The 22,414-nt window shown below is 37.6% G+C and overlaps 1 protein-coding gene across 5 annotated transcripts in view; it reads left to right on the forward strand.

The window, feature by feature from the left end:
- Positions 1–726: 726 nt before the first annotated feature.
- Positions 727–22,414, forward strand: part of LOC144070946 (F-actin-monooxygenase mical2b-like) — a 54,318-nt gene continuing 32,630 nt past the window's right edge. For 3 of the 5 annotated variants that reach the window (XM_077595527.1, XM_077595528.1, XM_077595529.1), the window contains exons 1-11: positions 727–921; positions 9,793–10,146; positions 14,026–14,233; positions 16,166–16,282; positions 16,667–16,768; positions 17,371–17,526; positions 17,662–17,762; positions 18,314–18,571; positions 18,637–18,752; positions 20,427–20,553; positions 21,031–21,115. In XM_077595527.1, the coding sequence (XP_077451653.1) occupies positions 9,883–10,146; positions 14,026–14,233; positions 16,166–16,282; positions 16,667–16,768; positions 17,371–17,526; positions 17,662–17,762; positions 18,314–18,571; positions 18,637–18,752; positions 20,427–20,553; positions 21,031–21,115 (1,534 nt within the window). In that variant the 5' untranslated portion in view covers positions 727–921; positions 9,793–9,882. Of the gene's footprint in view, positions 922–9,792; positions 10,147–14,025; positions 14,234–16,165; positions 16,283–16,666; positions 16,819–17,370; positions 17,527–17,661; positions 17,763–18,313; positions 18,572–18,636; positions 18,753–20,426; positions 20,554–21,030; positions 21,116–22,414 lie in introns of those variants that run through there. The other 2 variants (XM_077595530.1, XR_013299512.1) reach the window with 2 other exon arrangements.

Raw genomic sequence — 22,414 nt, forward strand, 5'->3', positions numbered from 1 at the left:
TGGTATATTCGGATAATGTCTCATCTATATCTCATTTTCTGAAACGCTTCATCCTCATTAGGGTCACGGGGGGTGCTGGAGCCTATTCCAGCTGATCACACTCACACCCATATCTAGGGGCAATTTAGAGTGTCCAATCAGCCTACCATGCATGTTTTTGGAATGTGGGAGGAAACCGGAGTACCCGGAGGAAACCCACGCAGGCCCAGGCTTGGGGAGAACATGCAAACTCCACACTGGTGGTCGTGACCTGGATTCGAACCCAGGACCACTCGACCCACCGGGCCGCTATATCATAATCGTCGTTCGCAAAGTTTAATAAGGTATTTTACTTTGAAAGACAAGGCGGAAGCGGGTGAGCGGTGGAAAAATGACGTGCACTAGTATACATATTTATTAATTTCTCACGTATTGATTATTTATTTGTCTGTTTGTTGTTATGTGTGCATTGCGTGGTGAAAGCTTTAAATCTCATTACACTTGTATAATGACAATACAAACATTCAATTCAATATTTGTGATGTGTACCCTAAAAACTAATTTCACAATAAAACCCTACTTTTCGTGAAGGCAATTCCTTCGTGTCAAACAAACTACGATGGATGTTACTTATTCTCAAACAATAATACTTATAATCGTCAATCACAGACATCAATAAATCAATTTTAATAATATCTTTTACTTTGAAGGACAAGACGGAAGCGGGTGATCTGTGAAAAATGACTTTAAGCCGCTACTCAATTCTGCGAAGCTGCTTTACTCGCCGCAGCTGCTATGTGAGGAGGAAGCAGATCGCTCAACATATTCACCCCGGAGTTGTCAGTCAAGTCAAATCGCGCATTTAAAAGATATTTGGGATAAATTGTGGACTATAAACTGAAGAAAGTGACACCTTGCTGAATTACTGAAATGAACTCCGCGGTAAGTGCCTGACAAACTACCGCCTTGCGATAGCACGGCTTAATGCCTATCAAGAATGTTACTTTGTATTTTGCACCTGCCTTCTATGTATTTCCGGATTCATTTCGACTCTTTTTAACAAACTCCGTGTAGGTGGACTTTCCCCTGCCGCTTTATTTTATGCACGTAACAGCTTGAAGAGGCGCAACAGGTGAATTTATGCAGGCCAATCGCTAAGGTGTGAATATTTCATTGGTTTAATTCGCGGAAGCCGCAGTGTCACGAAAGGTTGAGGAAAATGAGCCGAGGGCGCAACCACTGTCGAATACAAGTATCTCATCTCATTTTCTGAACCGCTTTATCTTCATTAGTGCCGCGGGTGGTGCTGGAGCCTGTCCCAGCTGACTTCGGGCTAGAGGCGGGTGACACGCGATTGGTGGCCAGCCAATTGCAGGGCACAAGGAGACAAACAACCATTCATGCTCACACTCCTACCAATAGGCAATTCAGAGTGTCCAATCAGCCTACCATGCATGTTGTTGGAATGTGGGAGGAAACGGTGTACCCGTAGAAAAGCCACGCAGGCCCAGGGGGAACGTGCAAATTCCACACCGGTGGACTTACCGGGATTTGAACCCAGGCCCCCCACTGTGAGGCAGACGCGCTAAACACGCAATCCGCCGGGCCGCCCCGAATCATCAAATGATTAAAAAAATAACAAAACACAAATTTCAGATTTCAAACAGCCAAACCTCCATGCCAAAGCAACAAGGGGTGCTCACCTTCCAGTAAATGTTCAGGTAACACTATTCTGAATAAATATCTATGATTTTGATCTCACATATTAGAATCCATGTGTGCTTTTAGTGTTAAGGACTTTTGTGATTTTTTTTGTTATTTTGCTTTCCTTTCTTGTGAGCTTATCCCACCTAGGATTGCAGAGAGCAAAATCACGTGTCCGGTGGATTTGGGGCAAAAGTGGACTGCTATAATGGACTGGTAGCCAGAGGGAAACCTATCACAGGGAAAATAGAGAAGAAAAAAATTACACTGGTATTCAATCTCATTGAGTTGGAACACAACATACACAAAGACCACCATACCAGTGCTGGGCAAATCTAAGAGCTGCTGGATGATGTAACGCAGCGGTGCTCATTATGGTCGATCGCCAATGTACTTATTGGTAGATTGCATGGCAATAACATTTTGATCCCTCTCCTCTGGGTTTCTTTAGTTAGGCTCTCATGAATTTGGTAGTAGGCTTTAGCATTAATCAAAAGTGTTGATAGTCTCATGCGAGGTATATCAATACATAATAGTTGAACTTTGTCAGTGTCCTGTAAAAAAAGGTAGATTTGTGGAAGGTTAACAGCTTGAAAAGTAGACTTTGGAGCAAAAAATGTTTGAACACCCCTGATGTAAGGGGAGGGATAAAAAAACCCTAGGGAACCCAAAAATATTTTTCACAACTAAAATGAGGATAAAACTGCATATTTTTTTTACATGTTAGAAATGGTAATTTAATTTTCAATCATTTATGAAATCAATGAATTATTAGAAGTAAATACATTTAATTTCTCGATGAACAAAATGATTTTTTAATGAACTTAACTGAACTGGTTACGAGTTTCAGCGTGGACTTTCACATTTTTACGAACTCCTAGTAGCACATGGAAGACAGAGGAGTTGCTTCCGTGTTTCACTATGGATTTTCACATTTTTATGAACTTAAAAAATAAAAAATACCCCCTCAAAAATCCGCAAAATAGTGAAGCTGTGAAAGTATTAGTATTTGATCAAATTAATAATCACCAGAATTGTTTTGATTGTCGAGTCGCAATAAACTAAAGGACCCAGAAGTATTCTTTGTTCTCCTCTGAAAAAAGGGGGTATGGGGGTCAGGAGGAAGGAGCGCATGGTTATGGTTATGGGTACCTATAAATACAGCTCACACAACAATCTGGAATCTTTCACAATAGTTGATTCCAAACATGGTAAGTGGCAAAGTTAAATTTTTAAAAGGTCAAAAGATAAATCAAGACCCAAAATGTATTCTTTTTAAAATGTTTATTCATTCACACAGAAAATTAAAACTTGCCATAATTTGTTGAGACTATAATGTGAGATTTGTTTAGTGATACAAAGGACGGTGTCAAATGGACAAAGTTTACTCGTTGTCGAGACGCCTTACCAGACAAACCAATTGTGTAGTAGTAGATAATCTGAGTTGTTTCTATTATTTTGCTTGTAGCCAACTCAATTTGGATTTTTATTGGATTAAAATAGTGCCTTTCTTTGCATAAATCCTTGGGCATGATTGTTTACGTGGATAGAATTTTTTTTGCATGCAAATGTGACAATCTTCACATTTGTCGGACACGCCTGAAGGTGTGGCATGAAGTAGTTTGCTGCAATCGACTTTGCCCAAATGACGTATTGAAGCTGTTGTTTCCTTTTCATATCAATTATAAAAATTTACTGTCCTTCCTAAATTGATTGGCCACATTTTATGTACCGCATTGTGTTTGAGTGATATGAAGCAATATGTTCCTTGGGTTATGAGCAGTGTTTTGTTTGTATATATTATGTAATTTGCCTTGCTTTTAATCTGGAATTAATTCATGAAGTTATTTACTCATGGGGTTGAACGATTGTACATGGATGGCTTTTTGCATTTTTAGTAATTTCACTCCATATAGCGCAGTGGTTCTTCTGCCTGACTTTGGTCCGGGCGTATGGGTTCGATTCCCACTCACTGGTGGTAGGTAGAGGTTTGTTTCAGTGTGCCCAGCCATTGGCTGGCAATCAATTCCTGGTGTCCCCCACCTACTGCCTGTTGTTTGTTGGGATAGGCTCCAGGACCCCCCGCTAAATCACTTGCAATTCTTCATTGAAGAACATCGTCCTTAAACTAAGCCAGTTTCCCACTCACTTGTTGACAAAGAGGTGAACCTCGCCCCGTCTTTCCCCGAAATTCAGGGAGGCTTCTTTTAATTTCGTTATACGCAGCTGTTGTAAAATGACAATAGAGGCTTTTGACACCATATACAAATATGGCACACATCTGTTCCCAATTAGGCTGTTCATTCAAACCTGCTTGTGAAAAACAATCAAATTAATCCATTTGGACATTTAATATCTAGTCTTTGTAATTAAATATAGGTTGATCATGATTTGCAAACCATACTATGTATTCAGTTTTTATTCATGTTTAACGTAGCATGGAAAATCAATCTCGTCATTGGAATTGGGGTTGTACCAAGCCCAGAGCCAGGTTAGGTATTACTATAATTAACTGTTATGTTCATGTTATCTAGCTGTTGGAGTTGACACAAAAGATGTTAATATCACATTTCCTCTTAGGCCTTTCTCATTTATCTTTCTGTCATTCAGTGAAGGGGAACATGACAGGCTACTGTAGTGCTCCCTGTCAGTTCCTGGAATGAATCATTGACTTATATGGGGGTGACACTGCACATATCAGCTTTGGGGGAGAGACCAGACGACAAAAATACACCAGGGAGCCGAGTGTTTTTGGCTGACAACATGGGCTGCTGTCAGATGAGAAAGGCCAAGTTCAGCTCAAGTGTGTCAGTTACTGTATTGATTTGTCGACGTTCGAACTAAATTTGAATGATAAACAGCAAGCACTGGGAAATTTAACCAAAAGTGTCGTGCATTTCAAGTTTTGTCCGGTTTCCCTTACTAAGGCAACAACATTTTGAACCTCCATTTTGCTTTTCTAAAAGTTATCCATTTATGTTGTAGTTTGGAATTGGTGTGTATTGTCTCACAACTGCTGACATGTTTCTGGGTTTAATCCAGCCTCGGTCATTTACTGTGGGGCTTTAATACTATGAGAATTAGGAGTTTGATTTAGGGACTTGTATACAACAGTCAAAGGTAGTTGCGATTGGCTGGCCACTGATTCAGGGTGTCCCCCGCCTCTGGCCAGGAGACAGCTGGTATTGGCTCCAGCACCCCTTGCGACCTTAATGAGGATAAACCGGTTCAGAAAATGAGATGAGTCAAAGCTAGTCTCAGCACACGTAAAAATGGTGTTCAGACTAACACAGAGCTGTCAACTTCTCCGGAATTTCCGGTGTTTACCCCGGACAAGCAACGCAAACTCCGGGACTCCTGACAACCTCCCTAACCTCAGAAAATCCCCCAAATTATCGCTTACCTTTTTTTTTTGAAGCAACCATTTCGGGAAAGTACCAAATTTCCGATTTAAATGCCTCAAAATTCACACCATTGCAACGGCTTCCGCCATCTTAATTCATTTGAACTGTAAACCGGATGAATTCAGTAACATGAGTAACATTGTGAATCACCGGAGTCAATTTCTGACAAATGATTTGTCTTGTACAACTTCAGTGTGGCAATCAATTTGGAATCGATTGCATAGGTAGCCTCTATCACTTTAACATTTTCTTTTTTTTCATAAGAGAAGTAAGCATTATTAAGGCTGACTAAACCACCAGTCTTTTGTTTTGAAACAAAGGAAGTAGGAGTACACACCACTGGTTAGTCTTATCAATATACCTGCCTCCTCGGGATAATCACAAAATGAATAGCAATTTGGATGAAACTTCTAATAAGAAACCCAGACACTCGCAGAAGTTTATTGGTTCGTATTTGACGAAATAGCCCATGTTGAAGCTGTCTCCAATTGGACCGACATTTGCACATTGCACAACATGCAGGTGCGGGTTAGGGACCAGGTGAAAAATGTTAATGTTGTGGAAATTTGAATTTGCCAATAAATGATCAACTAATTATCTTTTGTTGACTTTTTATACTTATTTTCATTATGCTGTACTTTTTCAATAGTTTGCAAAAACACTATATTTCAATTAATGTAAAAACATAATAACAGTTTGATTTAAATTGTCCAATGTTAGTCTTTTTTACATTTAAATTGATTTTGCGTGAATTGCATTCACCCCTGATGAAAACATAAAACTCTGGAAATGGGACAAGGAATCTCCTGAAATGGGGTCAATGGAGGTTGGCAGCTCTACTAACTTGAGGTACAGTTCTGCTTTTGATTTTTTTTTATCCAAGCTGAATATGGACCGTATTTAATGTGCACATTGAACAGGTTGCCAATCACAGAGCACAAAGACACAACCATTCACGGCTACATTCACTCCTACAGACAATTTTGAGTCATCAAACCAGCACACATATTTTTGGGGGTATACGAGGGAACCGGAATATCACATCTCACACGCAAACTTTTTATAACTGTATTTTTTTTACACCGCTGTCCTAGTGTGTACTTTATTATGTTCACGGTCACTGTTTTGTAGCAATTTTCTGTATGATTTGATCAAACATTGTTAAATAAAAAAATTAAATGCTACATTATTTAGAATTTTTCCACTTTTACGTTCATTAGGTGCAAATGAAGGCAATATTTTAAATAGTCCATATTTCAGTGAGTTGTCCAGCTTAGTTAAATATTCAAGTTCTAAATAATGTTACATACATATGTACTACTATTGATCTGGAAACTATAATGTTTAAGACTTACTGAGGTAATTTGGAACCGCAGATATCATATTTTCTTCTGTGTCTTGTTAAAATGTGTGATGGGTATTTTCATATTATTTATATATACAATTCCTTGAATCCTTGGAGGGGTATCGTGTCCTTGACTTTCTAAGTAGCTCTCATTTGCCTTTTCAAACTGTTTGATGTGTGGAAGATTCCTCAGTCATACCACTCCATAAAACATTCTATAATATTGAAAAAGAAATATTGTGAAATACAATTGTGAGTTGGCAGCTGCTGTAAATACTTACAATTTGAACTGGGCTTGAACGTTGATATTACAATTCTCCCTTCTTATACCACGTGAAGGGATTGCTGCTGAATGTTTCGGTTTATTAAGAACATTAACTCTTGCTTAATGTTTAAATTATCAGTTTAAATAAAATAACATGCTCATTTAACATTAGCCCTTTTCAGTCAAGATCTGCAGTCTGGTAATGTGATGGTGTTTAAGTGCTTTTACGCTCATGTGTGAATAGCTCCTTTAACTCCAACATCGCACAGTAATTTACTACCTAGTGACCTAATCACAATTCCAGATTATTTGCGATAGCCATTCTTGGTTAAATAAAAGCGGTAATGTTACTTTTGAGACAAGAATTTGATGACTTTGCTACCAAATGACAACAGCATATGTCAGATTACTTATTTTCTTCTTTAGCACTTTAACACTTGTGGTTATCGGCAAGCAAAGAACAGAAAATATCAAAATTGTATAATGGAAATATGATAACTGACATCTGTTCAACGATTGGGCTGAGGAAGAATTTAAATCTTTGAATGGAACGCCATGGGATCTGACAGTTTACGAGTGAGTCATTACTCTCAAGTTGTGAGCGACAGGTGTTAAGGCAATAAAATTTCACTTTGTAAACAGTGTCATTAGACAACAAGTTATTTGATAGTGTGCTTTATGTGTTTTTGATAAATATTTAATTGAGTGTTGTTAAATAGTCTCTTTTTAGAAACCCCTGAGGAGCATGCAGCCTGATTATGCCATACATGAAAAGAAGGAATATGGCCCCGAGTCTGAAAAAACAAAATTCTGTGTAGCTCCCAGGTGACATTACACGTTAATAGTGTTATTTATACAATTTGGCTATACGGTGCATTAAGAATCAACCACTTCACCCTGGTAACTAGCTATAGCAGATTGGGACAGCGGTTGACAGCCCTTTATCTGCATGTTATGTATGGGTGTGTCATCCTGTACGCTGGCTTTTCGGATATGGCTCATAGATAGTGACTCTGAACACCACAGCTATAAGCAGTTTATCTTTAGGTTCAGTAACACGAAGGACCATAATTACCTAATGTCAGCTTTGCTTTCTCCCAAAATAGTAAAACCAGGCCCTGCATGTGTTCTTCTCTGTCAGTGTAAGTGTTTAGACTAAACAATCGAGTATTCACGAAGTTAATATTACGTTTACAGAGGACCTTTTGAAGCACTGTGCATCATGCACACAATTGTTCCATGTGCCAAAGAAAGTATTTTTTTTCAGGAACACACATTTATTATTATTTTTTTGTCTGAGTAACTGATGGAGTTGCATGTGGCCATCAACAGCATCTTATTTCCAGTGGTGAATGTGAGCATGGATTTAACAAATTAACCTGATTAGCTCCCAACCGTGACTCCTTTCCTACATCACCCAAAACAAAAGCACTTTTCCTATTTTGTTGGACCCCCATTAGCTAAATTTAAATCTAATCGCTTATGTTTGAGCGTCCTGGCGCCTGAGTGGTTAATGCATCGGCCTCAAAGTTCTGGGGGCATGGGTTCGATCCCGGGTCGGTCTCCACTGTTGATGATCAGAGCGAATAAGCTATTTGTTGTAGGGGCACTTCAATGTAGACGAGTTCACAGGCTGCAGCAGAATCAACTGAAGGTGGCCAAAGTCACACAGTTCAATGTCCTGACAGCAGAGCTGATTTGATGCATGTAATACATGATTGCATGTCTAATTTGACAACTTCCAGACATCAGGGTAACAAACAAACAAAACAAGTAACTAAAACATTTTTGATGCGCATATTGGGAGACAAGCCAGCGACCCCCCCCGAGCAGGTGCCATTTTAGTTCGCATGGTGAATTCAGGATGAAGTTTACAGGACACTAGTTGAGATGTTATAGCAGTTAATGAAGAATTTCAACAGCAAATTTTGAGAATACATTTGTATAGGATAATGATACCTTCTGAAGGATGGAATTTTAAATAAATAAAAATTCCATTATGGATTTTTAAATGGCATGTTTTATTTCCAATGAACAACATGTTTTTTTCTGTCACTCTTGGATTGTTAAAAAAAAATCCCTTTTTTTGTGTCACCCAGTACGTTCTATGCATGGAGTACAATTTATTTCATTAAACTTCGCGAACTATGACAATACAGCTAAGTCAGATTTGGTCCAGCCCATGTAAAAATCAAGATGAGATGTCTTGACGAGAAGTTTGATGAGAGACTTCCTCCTCTTCATCGGTTTAGATGTCTGTAGTTGTAATCTGACCCTCTTGGGATTAGTTTAGCGACGCTTCTGACATTTTTTTTCTGGCATGAATTCTCCTCCTCAGCGAAACACAGTACAGTAAATGACACCAGTAGCCAAAAGGGATAGTGAATACATTGCCAGCACATAGACTATAAATTATTTTTTTATACAGCAATGCAATCAATATGCTCTCCCTCATATATTTTAAAATCAAAATATGTGCTTATTTCGGAAGGCAGTGTGTTACCCCAAGTGAAATATACCACAACATTCATATTCCTAGAAACTTTTTTAACCATGCAACTTAACATTCTCCTCTGTGATTGCACATTTTCACATGAAATTGCTTAACAATGTAATGAAATGATAGATGCAAATGGTGCTTTTGCAGGAGCACATTCACTTAAGGCGGGATGCGTCAGTAGAATGTCTTTTTGGCCACAGCACCTCTTTGCTCAGCATACACATGACAAACATTCCACATAGTGCACCTACTTTTTAAACAACACGGATATCCCTGCACAGTAAACTCCAGCAGAGAAGCACGCGTTCACCAGCAAACCAAAAACAAAAGCTTTTGGTTTTACAGTGTTCAGCACAAAGTGCACATTAATGGCACACTCATAAGTTCCTCTTGTTTAAAGCACCGGTGTCAAAATAAAATCACTAAAGTGTACCTGACCGAACAACCCCTTGGGCCAGACTAGACCCCTTAGCAGGTGTATCCTACCTAGCCCATGGGTCTTTTGTTTGACACCCCTGCTTTATATAATAATCTGTATCATCTACATTGCATTTTAATCGTATTGCCTATCAATAATTAAACTTTTTTTTTCCAGAACCAGATATGCATGGCAACACTCTAGGACACATTTCGGACAGTGTGCAAGGAGTCCAGCGAAGGAGAGAGACATCAACAATTAGAGAGGATGGGTGAGACAGAGGATGAGCGTACTGCTCAAGCCAGCCAGCTTTTTGAGAACTTTGTCCAGATGTCCACATGCAAGGGGACATTACAGGCCTTCAGCATCCTCTGCAGGCAGCTGGACTTGGATCCACTGGACTACAGCAATTTCTATAGCTCCTTAAAAGCTGCAATTAACTCCTGGAAGGTCAAAGCTTTGTGGACAAAGTTGGATAAAAGAGCACAGCAGAAGGTCTACTGTCAAAATAAAGCCTGTCATGGAACTAGGGTAAGAAGCAAATAATCTGATCAGTAAATTATGAGTTTCCCTTTATGCAATATTAGTTACATGTGTGGTCAATACTTAATGATAACGCCAATATGAAGAAGAGAGAATCTCAGAAGTGTGAGGCAGACGTGGCAACCATTGTTCGACTGTGCTGCACACATTATTTTTAAAAGTATTTAAGTTATTTAAACTCTTTAATTGGAGTACATGTTTGGGCGGAATAAAAAAAATACAGTTATCGGTTCTTGATATTAGTATTACCAAAACAAATGATTTTTTGGTGTCAATGTTTAATTGAATAATGTAAGACTGATAAGGACAGCCACGGTGCACTGGTCAAAATCTTTGCTGAAATTAATTTAAAAGATGGTATCATAAAAGTCACATTTTTATGACACAAAACAGTGGAATGGACAACAACATAAATTATAAAACATATATATAAAAAAATACAAATACAAGAGACCAATGGTAGAGTCGTTGGGCTTAATCAGCATTATCTATCTATAATATTAGTGACTTGGATGAAAGAAAGAACAAACACAATTTAATATGTTAAGATGAATGCAGGGCCCATTCCACTTCTCACACTACATCGAAAATACTCCTCCATTTTAACACGGTACTTGACTGACTTCATAGAATTTAAGATAAGATGTCTGGAGAGGAAAGAGGCCTCAGTGGAAAGATAGCAGAATTGGGTTGGCCTCAACTAAAAGCTTATTTATCCTCCCAAACATTTTGGAAAGTGGTGCTGAAGAAGAAAAGTTGTGTTCTAATAGCTTGCTGTTCAAGTCTGTTCTGTATATCAAATATCTAATTTAATTCCTTTTCCAAATTTTCTCGAAATAAAATATTGCAGGAAGAAGCAGCTTTATCTCTTTTGCACGATACTATGTGTAGTTCAGCTTGTCAGCAGTGCAGTATAAGACAGAGCTTTTGTCAAAGTATAGTAAACTTTTAAAAGCAAAGTTAAAAACATGTTCAGTGTACAGTGGTGTTGGTGTTCTTTTTTTATATAAATTAATTTACAAAAGATAAATGGATTTTTTTCATTATCTATATATGTATGTGTACATATGTCTATATATGTATATATATATAATGTGTGTATGTGTGTGTGTATGTGTGTGTGTGTGTGTGTGTGTGTATATGTGTGTGTGTGTATATGTGTATGTGTGTGTATATGTGTGTGTGTGTATGTGTGTGTGTATATACATGTATGTGTCTATATATATATGTATGTCTATATATATGCATGTGTCTATATGTGTGTATATATATATATATATGTATATATATATGTATATGTGTGTGTATATATATATATATATATGTATATATATGTATATATATATATATATGTATATGTATATATATACACACACACACACACAGCCAGGTTACATATATATATACAGAGTTACAGTTCTCGTAACTCGAGCGGACGTTTCCCATTGAAGTGAATGGAAAAAAAAATAATTCGTTCCAGCCCTCTGAAAAACCACCAAAAAAAGAATATTGGATTCGAAAAACAGTTTTATTTCTTCTAATTCCCCATCTATTAACAAAGTAACACATAACTAGTGGTTTAATAGAAATAAAATGTGTTTAATCTAACTAAAATTGGGCGGATTTCGCCGAGGGGAGAGGGGCACAAAAGGGGCGGGGGGCTTCTGTTTTTTTTTCCACACAACGCACTCGTAAACGGAACAAACACTCCACCCTCACGTTCGCTATCGATGGGCTGTTTGCTGTTGTACTATTCCCTTCAAAATATTCCGAAAACGATGCACACAAATGTCCTCACAATCGGATAACGCACGACCACTTGCCAACGAGTAGCAGTCTTTTATCGGCGACCGCTCCGCTGCTTTTCAGTGATCTGATACTCCCATTTCAAAATGATTGCTTACACAGTGCTCCTTTAGATGTTTAAAGCTTGGGAAATCTTTTTGTATCCAAATCTGACTTTAAACTTTATCTATACAGACACTCCCCTACTTGCGAACATACGACTTACGAACAACGGTACATGCGAACATGTCTGCAAATTGCGTTTATGTCGAAAAATGTTCGTAAGTTCGATTTTGTATTTTTTTTCCGAGTAGTGCTTCTTTCCGCCGCTAATACCGACGCCTGGCGCTGTGAGCGCTCAGCTCACCCCGCATCTACCTTCTTCGTTGCAATGCGGAAGTGCATGAACGTATCTCCAGTGCGCAAAGAACCTTTTTCATTTGTATCATTAAATATCTCGTGCATCCATTATTGAATATGGTTGGTAAAAAGCAAAAGGCTTCTATTGAGGGAGTTGCAAGGGAGAGGCAAGCCATTTCATTTGAAACAAGTGGCAATAATAACGAAGCTTGATGCGCGTGAGAGTGGTGAGCGTTGCACATATACAACTTGAATCGTTCGACCGTCAGTACCATTTATAAACAGAAAGATCGAGCAGCAGGACCCAAATATTAAACGTTGCACTAAGTTTGCAAATCAATTGAATGATGCCATACAGTGCTACCGCATCATTTATGATGAATAAAAGAAGAAAACTGTGCGATTGTCGTTAGATCGCTTCTTTCGGCCAGTTTCTAATACATAAATCTCTCTCTCTATACAGTACTGTACATATTCTCTCCATTTTATTAAATGTTTTTTTCAGTACAAACCAATGCGTGTTACTTATACAAGCCTTAAACATACAAATGCACTTATATAAACCTTCAATATACTTATATAGGCCTTAAACATACATTATAATACAAAATATAGCACTGAATCAACTTACAAACAAATTCAACTTATGAACAATCGCTCGGAACCTAACTCGTTCGTAAGTAGGGGAGCGTCTGTATATTCTTTTCACTTCACGATTGTGTCCTACTTGTTGTTAATTCTCGACAAAAAGTGTTAATTTTTATATCTTTATATTTGAAGCCTGAAGGTTTTAAAAGTTTAAGGGTGCCGAATACATTCGCAATGCACTGTATGTATATGTATTGAGTATGCCTTTTTGCTTCATTCTATTCTGTTTACATCTGGGAAAATCTATACTCTGTCAATGTATATCAATGAAGTCTTTTTAACTTTATCTGTACTGGGAGTTTGTAAATCCTTAAAGGTCAATCCTAGAAAAGCTCCAGGCCTGATCTTATTGAGCCATAAGCTCTGCACTGAAGTGTCAACAGTATTCTGTATTTAGCCATCCGTGCCATTTTTTGGGATCGTCAATGAAGCTGTGTCATTGGCGAGGAGTAACAAACTCAAATCTCCAGCCCTATTGCATTGTAAAACCCATCAACTGCAATAAAAATCAGCGCAAAGTGCAACCTCCTGTCTAAGATGCGTGTTTGCCAAATAAATATACAGCCCAAATTTTATCATCTCTTCCAATCCATTTTTGTTTTAAATCCGAGTTTTTGAGGAAAGGCCAATTGGGCTGGAACCTACGGCACCTATGTCCTGAGCATCTTGAATGGCCATGTGGCTCCAAACACATGATCAACACTTTTTTGCTATTTTTTTAACAAAAGTACCCTCTGCGCTCATTGTCCGGAGCACTATCGGTTCTTAGAAGGCTTCGGCACACTACGCTGTTGCTTTGTCTGCGCACGGCTTTTCTTCCTGTAGTTGGCATCTGATTTTTCTTTTTCTTTTTATAGCAATGCTTTGAACTTGTATTTTGATTCTTTCTGTGGAAGAAAGTTTTTTATTTTGCCAATTATCTACAAAATAGCCTGAATTAAAAACATGCATGCCTATAATGTAGATATATTTCAAATGTGTCATTGCCTATTCTTATCACTTTTGGTTTAGCTATAATTGAATAATTTTGACGAAGGATTGTCACAAAACATTGTCTGTTCTATTCACTTTCAGTGTCTTGTCATTGGTGGTGGCCCTTGTGGTCTGCGGACAGCCATTGAGTTGGCACTTTTGGGATGTAAGGTGGTGGTCATTGAAAAGAGAGATACATTCTCTAGGAACAATGTGCTGCATCTGTGGCCCTTTACCATTGAAGATCTGAGAGGCCTGGGGGCCAAGAAGTTCTATGGCAAATTCTGCGCTGGTTCTATCGATCATATCAGTAAGTAAATTGGCAAAGCAATTATTTTTCCCGACCTGGTCTGATTGAATGTTTACATTTCATTTCTTTTAAATGCACTGTTTAATTAACTTTACCAATTCCATGAAGAATAATCTTCAAAAAATGTTTTTGATTCACATTTTTTCTCAGTTTTTAAAATAAACTTTTGAATTTCGGCAACTATCTTGTTATAATGGGTATGCATGTCTATGATGCACCACCTGCTTGATTCTTTACCTTGTAACCTGGAACCTTATGCTATATGTAGACATGACACAGTGTGAGTCAAATTAATTGTGCAGATACTGTGAGTGACACTTTGACCAGAAAATCAGAGCTGTGTTGTTAAATTTCACTGATCTATATTTATATTTGCTTGTTTTGTTTAGAATATCTTTGTATGTTCTTTCCATTTGTGGTCCTTCTCCCTTTCTGAAAATGTCTTAACAGTCCAATCAGCGATGATTCTGGAATCAGAGGTTCAGGCATGTTGAGTTTAAATGTGTAAGACCTGGCTACGTGTTAAATTTTTTCCTACCAGAAATTAAATTATAATTGCCAAACTTGAATTAAAAAAATATTTGCAATAGTGTTTGATTTAAATAATTGCATTGAAAAACCTAACCTATAATTTCCAATCATATTTCTTAATTTAAAATTTAAATTGACTCAGTTTTTCCCACATTCAAATTCAGATTGCTAAATTAAAATTAAATTTCAGTTTTACAGTGGCGCGGTAGCGTGAGTGGTTAGCACGTTGGCCTCACAGTTCTAGGGTCCTGGATTTAGATCCACGTCGGTCCACCTGTGTGGAGTTTGCATGTTCTCTCCGGCCTGCGTTGGTTTTCTCTGGGTACTCCGGTTTCCTCCCACACTCCAAGGCTGATTGGACACACTAAATTGCCCCTAGTTATGACTGTGAGAGTGAATGGTTGTCCGTCTCCTCCTGCCCTGCGAATAGCTGGCCACTAATATAGTGTGTGTGCCCGCCTCTGGCCCAAAGTCAGCTGGGATAGGCTCCAGCACCAACCGCGAGGCAAGTGAGGATAAAGCCGTTCAGAAAATGAATGATTGAATACAGTGACACACACCTTTTAGGAAAAGCTGTCAAATGCAGAAAACTAACCTTTCTAAACACGGACATGAGAAATAATATGCAAAAGTTTCCACATTCCGTAATAATTTTAAGGTCAAATGATGATTAAAAAAATAGAACCAAGCTTGGAGGACCTGTCTTGTCATGTTACTTCAGAAGCGCAGCTGTGGTTGTTGGTGCAATGTCAGTCCAATAATCTTGTTCTTCCATTCTGCAGATTTGACATTGACGTCATAGCTATTCACTACTTCAGAAAAGATGACCTGCTAATCAAAGAAAGCAAACTAGCTGTTGAATTTGTATTGCATTTATTAAAACACTTCAAGAATTCCCATGTGAAGCTTTAACGTCAGAATTACTATCACCATAATATATAATTATAATAACTTGCGGGTAAAATAAGGGTTTGGTGAATTGTATTACCAACTGCACATGATTTGGAGAAGGGGATGATGTTAGTGGCATCGTATGATGGATAAGGCTAAGAAGCTTGCGATTAAGTGTATGTCAGGATTAATTGCCAAATGGCATCAAGTAATTGCGAGAAAAGTTGATGAATGCACAGTGGTGCCAGCAGACTTGACGCAAGTGATGAGTCTGCATCTTAGAGAATTGAATTTGCTGCTGTGACTGAAAGAGAAAGCTGACCAGTACTGATCGTACTTTATAACAACTTATACGGTTCATAGCCTCTAAAATTGCTGCACTCATTTGTCATCATTGCCTCTCAGTCACCTTGTATTTCAGTTACAGCTGCTCTGCTGGCTGCAAAGAGAGTTGAGATTAAGATAGATGTTGCTTTCCAAAGTCTGTATAAAATTTTCGATTGCTTACAGGTATCCGTCAGCTCCAGCTGATGCTGCTGAAAATTTGCCTGATTCTTGGGGTTGAGGTTCACGTCAATGTAGAATTCATCAAACTTGTTGAGCCACCCGAAGAAAATACAGATGGGCGTAAGTTTCTTAGACAAAAAAATATGTGCTTCGATAGTTAACAGAACTAAAGACATAGGGTTTTAGGTTACTAAATGCCAAACCTTGTTTTTATAAACTCTTTTTTTAAAACTTAATATTCCTTAAATCTACTATCAAGCCACCCTCTGTCACTAACTTCAGATTTATATGAAATATAATTCAATATTTCAATCCAATAATTCAAGTTTTGCTGTTTAGGTTCACTAGTTAAAAACGGATCCCTTCATCCAATATTTTAAATTTAACATTATTACTATTGAACAAATCACAGCCAGACTTAACATTTTTTGTGTATGCTATTGTACTTTTATTTTATACCTTAAAATTATTTTATAATAGCATTTTTGCTATGCCCTTCATTAGGTCCTAGTTGGAGAGCAGATATTAAGCCCTCAAGCCACTGTATCACAGACTTTGACTTTGATGTGGTGATTGGAGCTGATGGACGTAAAAACACACTGGATGGTAAAGTGAGAGAGTATCAACAGGAATTATACGATGGATTTTTGTCGCATGTGATTATAGTTTTTAATCATTGTTATCTTATTGTTCACAGAATTTACACAACTATTTTGTAAAACCAAATTAATCTGCTAGGTAACCCTCTGATCACAGAAACTGTTTATTTTAAGAGGAAATGAGGTAAAGAGATGCGAAGCTACTCATTAGCTGACTGAAACTTTTCCTGGTGACTTTGGAATCCAAGTTGTGTAAAATTTATAGCTAAATAGTTTGTCCTGAAGTAGACCTGGGCGATATGCTAATTTTTTTATTATCACAAATATTAAAGAAATATCCGTCTATCGATAATTATCACTATCACATCTTTTTTTTTCTTTCAAATTTGAAACTTCAAACTTCCGTCATTGCGTAAATTAATTACTTTCCTCGTTCTTCAATTATGAAAGAGAATATAAATTATGATGATTACAGTATTTAGCATTGGCATCAGAGACAAATGATCATTTGTTATCAGGCCAGTTTGTTGCGTAAAGACTCTTTTTGCATTTGCCTTTGAGTGTTTTCATTTGAAAACATATTTGTCTTTCTTGTTTTTCTTTTTGTAGGTTTTGGTCGTAAAGAGTTTCGGGGGAAACTAGCTATTGCTATTACAGCTAACTTTGTCAACAGAAACACCACAGCTGAGGCCAGAGTGGAAGAGATTAGTGGTGTTGCCTTTATCTTTAACCAGAAGTTCTTCCTTGAACTCAAGGATGAAACAGGTAAATAAACAAATATAGTTGCTTTTAAGTCTGCAATTTATACATACTGCACCTTATTAATCTTTCTTTAATTAAAATGCCAGTGCTAAATCTGGAATTGCTCCTAATGTTTGTGTCGTCTGGTCATGTTTTCAGGGATTGACTTGGAGAACATTGTTTACTACAGAGACAACACCCATTATTTTGTCATGACTGCAAAGAAGCACAGTCTGTTAGAAAAAGGAGTTATTATTCATGTAAGTTCATGTATTTTAACATAAAAATCACTGTTTAATCGTCTTGTTTTATTCTGTATATATATTTATGTCAAAATGCAGTTATGACTAATTCTTGAATTTAAGACAAAGTATGTAAAATTCAGTACAAAAAGTCAATTGATTATTACATTTTGTTCATCTTTTTGTATTTCTGTTCTAATATAACCAGTTCCTTAATTAAACCCTTTTTTTCCTCAAATATATTTTTTTGTTTGTTTGACTTGCCAGTAAATGATGTCACTAAAATGGCCTGGGAGAACTTTCTCAGCAGTGACCTGAAAAGAAACAGCACCAGAGTCATATTATTGTGATAACAAATTAAAGCAACACAAAATAATTTCTTGAGTTATTGAGATAATGTTGATAGAGAATGCTATTAAACAGTTTTCCTATGGACTCGTATTGGTTTTTAGTTGGTTAGATTCATTGGAAATATCTTCAATTATATTAACGATCAGATTGTAAGCAAGAAATACTCAAACATTGTACTTATTTTTATTGCTATGAAGCTTCACTTTTTTTCCATCTAGGACTATGTCGAGACAGAGCGTTTACTAAGCACTGAGAATGTTAACCAGGAAGCTTTGCTCTCCTATGCCCGGGAGGCAGCTGACTTTGGTACAAATTACCAGTTACCATCGTTGGACTATGCTATCAACCACTATGGACAGCCAGACGTAGCAATGTTTGACTTCACCAGCATGTATGCCTCAGAGAATGCTGCTTTGATCAGGGAGAAACATGGACATCAGCTACTGGTTGCACTCGTGGGAGATAGTCTGCTTGAGGTATGTGTCTTTGCCTGATCATCTTTTCTAACAATTTTTCAAGATGATGATGATTCTTTCCACAGCCTTTCTGGCCAATGGGTACAGGTTGTGCCCGGGGTTTCCTGGCTGCATTTGACACAGCTTGGATGGTGAAGTCATTTGCACAGGGGAAGAACCCGCTCGAGATACTGGCAGAAAGGTTTGTGTGTATGATTCTTTTTCCTCTCACGTATTTATTTTTCTTGAATGTGCAGGTAACTTTTTTCGCTAAGCTTGACTAAGTCAGTAGCTAGTCCCATCTCTATTAGTTTTATCGGTGAACTTTATTATTAAACATTATCCAACAAGCAAACTGCCGAATGGCACAGATTCGCAAGTTAAGTAACATTTATTCTGTTAACGGTACCTCGATTCATTTTGCACATTGGCACTTGATGCTCGTCTGAAATTAATGCGCTGTGAATCAAGCTCTACTTTTCTAGATAAAGACATAACGTTTGTGATTAATTTATTCCAACATGAAAAATGTATTATGACATCAATTTAATAATAATAATAATAATCGGACATAGGCCCTGTCGTCATCATCAACAACAAAAAGCCTACTTGTCATCACACCCAGAAACTGCGTATGACAAAATTGGTGGTGCTTCTCCATAAGCTGCGTTTACTCGGCAAAAGACCTAAATAAGTGATAGTTACGGACTTGTAATTTGGCATTCTGTTGTTATGGATACAGGTCACTTACCTCCCACTGTCTTTCACTTACCTTCAGTCAGCTAGTAGGAGGCAGATCACCACCCAAACATCTTTTCATATTACCTCAGAAGGGAATGTGTGATGTGTTACCGCAAATTTAGAGTTCTGATGGATGTTGGGAAAAAACTGTCCTTAAACCTATTTGTCCGTACTTTGTGGGACCTATAGTGTCTGCCAGAGGGCAGCAGCTGGAACAGATTGTGACCAGGGTGGTAAGGGTCCCCTATGATGTTCCTGGCTCTGCTGAGGTAATGAGGGCTGGCAATGTGTTCCAGTGAGGGCAGAGAGCAGCTGACAATCCTCTGGGCAGTGTTAATCACTTTCTGCATGGCCTTTTTTAAAGTACACATTGGGCCCTTTGTTATCAAATCAAATGTTAGCTTGTTATTTGTTTCTTGAGACAAGCAGATATATGTTTGAAGATGTGTGCAGACATTTCAGATATCTTGAATTTTTGTGCTGAAGCCAATTTTCCAAAGATTTTTGTTGCGTGAGTCGGCCCACTGCCACGAAATACAGTGCCTTAAAATAGTAGTTATATGTGCTCCAAAGACTTAACTTTTTTTAATAGGTATTTGATTTATTTATTTTAGTGTATAACAAAAATAAATGAACCCTGTAAGCATACAATGCAGTAGACAAATATGCACTTAAATATATGTATGAATCTGGCAAATAGTCTTTGATCATTCTTTCAATGACAGTGCAGCACAAATACGAGTTACTACTTAATAGTGTGCAGTTAGCTATTCATAATATACATTGGCACATATTCAGGCTCTAATATACTTAGTCCAGACACATGAGAACATACTGAATGAAAATTTTTGATTGACAGCTACAGGTCATATAGCTTGTTAACATCAATTGTGTAAAATTCACAGTTGAAGCCATCTTGAGTTTTATTTCACAGGGACATAACTATATTTACTAGCAAATCGTATTAATGTGAAAATAACAACTAACCTGAAACAAGAAAAAAAAGTCGTTAGAAAATTTTCCTTGAGCTTGTATTTTATTTTTATTTATTCATTTTATTTATTTATTTTTTAATCTTTACAAAACACCTGTGGATATATTGGTATTGTATGCCCTTTTGTGTATCATTATCTAGGGAATGCATCTACAGATTACTTCCTCAAACAACTACAGAAAACATCAGTAAAAACTTTGATCAGTATACTATTGACCCTGCTACCCGCTATCCAAACCTAAATTCCAGTCGTGTACGCCCCCACCAGGTCAGTATAACACTAAACTTTTTCAACATTATTTTACAGCAGATTATCAAATAAACAAGTACAATATCAATCTTTAGTTGTTTGAAATGCCTTATTTTAAGTTAAATGTATAGGTCTGGCTGTGGCACAATAAATTGGTGGCAGGAGTTCTTCAGTGACCACAGTGTTACCAACTTTCCATCCAAGACCTAAATTTCAACTAGTGGGTTCGCAGGGCCTTGAATGGCAGCAGCCCCATTAGTGTATGAATGTTGGCATGAATGAATCTGAGCCAAAGTAATGCATTCTGGAGTGTGCAAAAGATGTAGATAAAAATTCAATGTCAAGTACTCTCCATTTGACACATAGAATGTGTCTAACGATAAGTGAAATTAGTGTAAACTATTTTACATTTTGTTGAATTATGAAAGTTCAGATTTTGCAAGGTGACATTACTTATAGAAAAATAGTATCACAAGTCTTTCCTCTGTAATTCAGGTGCGCCACTTATTCAGTGGTGGAAAACTGGACTCATCTGACCTTCAAAGTTCCAGTACTAGGCATATCAACCCTTCCAGAGGAGGTGAGGCTCATACACTAAGTACTGTGATCCTTCACCACTTCACGGCTTCAACATTCGCGGCTTCAGTACATCGCGTTTATTTATATTAAGCATAAAAAAAACTTTATAAAAATGTCAAAATTCACACTGAAACCCGCGAGCGGAAGACATGAGATTAAAAATGGCGGATGTCAGGGTACAGCTTCTTCTTCAGCGCTGAAATGGGTGGCACTCAGAAAAGTGAAATTTCATTGTTGAAGATGAATGACTCGCCGAATAATGCAAACAGCCGACAAGGACGTCGTCTTACCTTTTCTTTGGATTACATTTCGCATCGCGGACAGAGACTACGCCGAGCCTTTTCCAACATTGTTTGGATGTTGAATTGCCATTTAAAATGTCTTCTAAGTGTATCATCTAAGGCAGGGGTCTGCCCCCAAGGGCCGCTGTGGGTGCACGTTTGTGTTCCAACTGATAGAACACAAACAATTCAACCAATCAGGTTTCAGATGAAACAAGAAGCACCTGACTGCAATCCATTACCTGGAAATATCTTTCCACATAGCTCTTTTTATTATTTGACAACTTCTCGCTACAAAGCGAACATTCTTGTCAATCATGCCGCATTGGTAATGAATGCAAATGATTCGATCCAAGAATTGTTGAATCTTACGTTTTCCTTAGTTATTTCTCTCTCTTTCCCTTGGGATTCATGGCCCATCACACATTCGCTGGTTTGTGTACAACAGCGACCTGCCTAGTATCTCGCCCTGCTGTTAGAATCTTTTGCGACAGAAATGTTGAAATTTAATATTTATTTTACACATTCTTACTACTTTCGAAAACTTTAATAAATATGTAATGTTATGTTTGTCCTCCTAGAGAAACCATATTAAAACAAAAAATATACTTCTCCCTTATTTTCATACATTTTGAAAAAGTTACAGTGAGTCGCTAGGCTAGCGCTAAAGAGCCATATGTTGCTCCAGAACCTAGTAAGGTTGCCAACCTCCAATCTAGTGATTGTATAATACAACCCACTACTACTACTAGATCTACAACAACTCCCCTCCCCCACCCTCTCCCCCCTTGGGTCATAATTGAAGTTAAAACTTAGTTTACACCATTGTGAAATGTTACCCTCTTTAACATTATGACGCACCGTTCCACACATAATACAAGTGGATTCTATTCCATAAATTGTAACGTTGATACCCTTCTGACGTAGCATATGACAGCCTACTTAATTGTGCTCCCCAAAGGCAAACAAACAACAGCTTTTCTTAGATTTTTTTTATTTATATTAAAGAGATTATCACT

The sequence above is a fragment of the Stigmatopora argus genome, chromosome 3 (genome assembly GCF_051989625.1).
Source record: "Stigmatopora argus isolate UIUO_Sarg chromosome 3, RoL_Sarg_1.0, whole genome shotgun sequence".
NCBI lineage: Eukaryota > Metazoa > Chordata > Actinopteri > Syngnathiformes > Syngnathidae > Stigmatopora > Stigmatopora argus.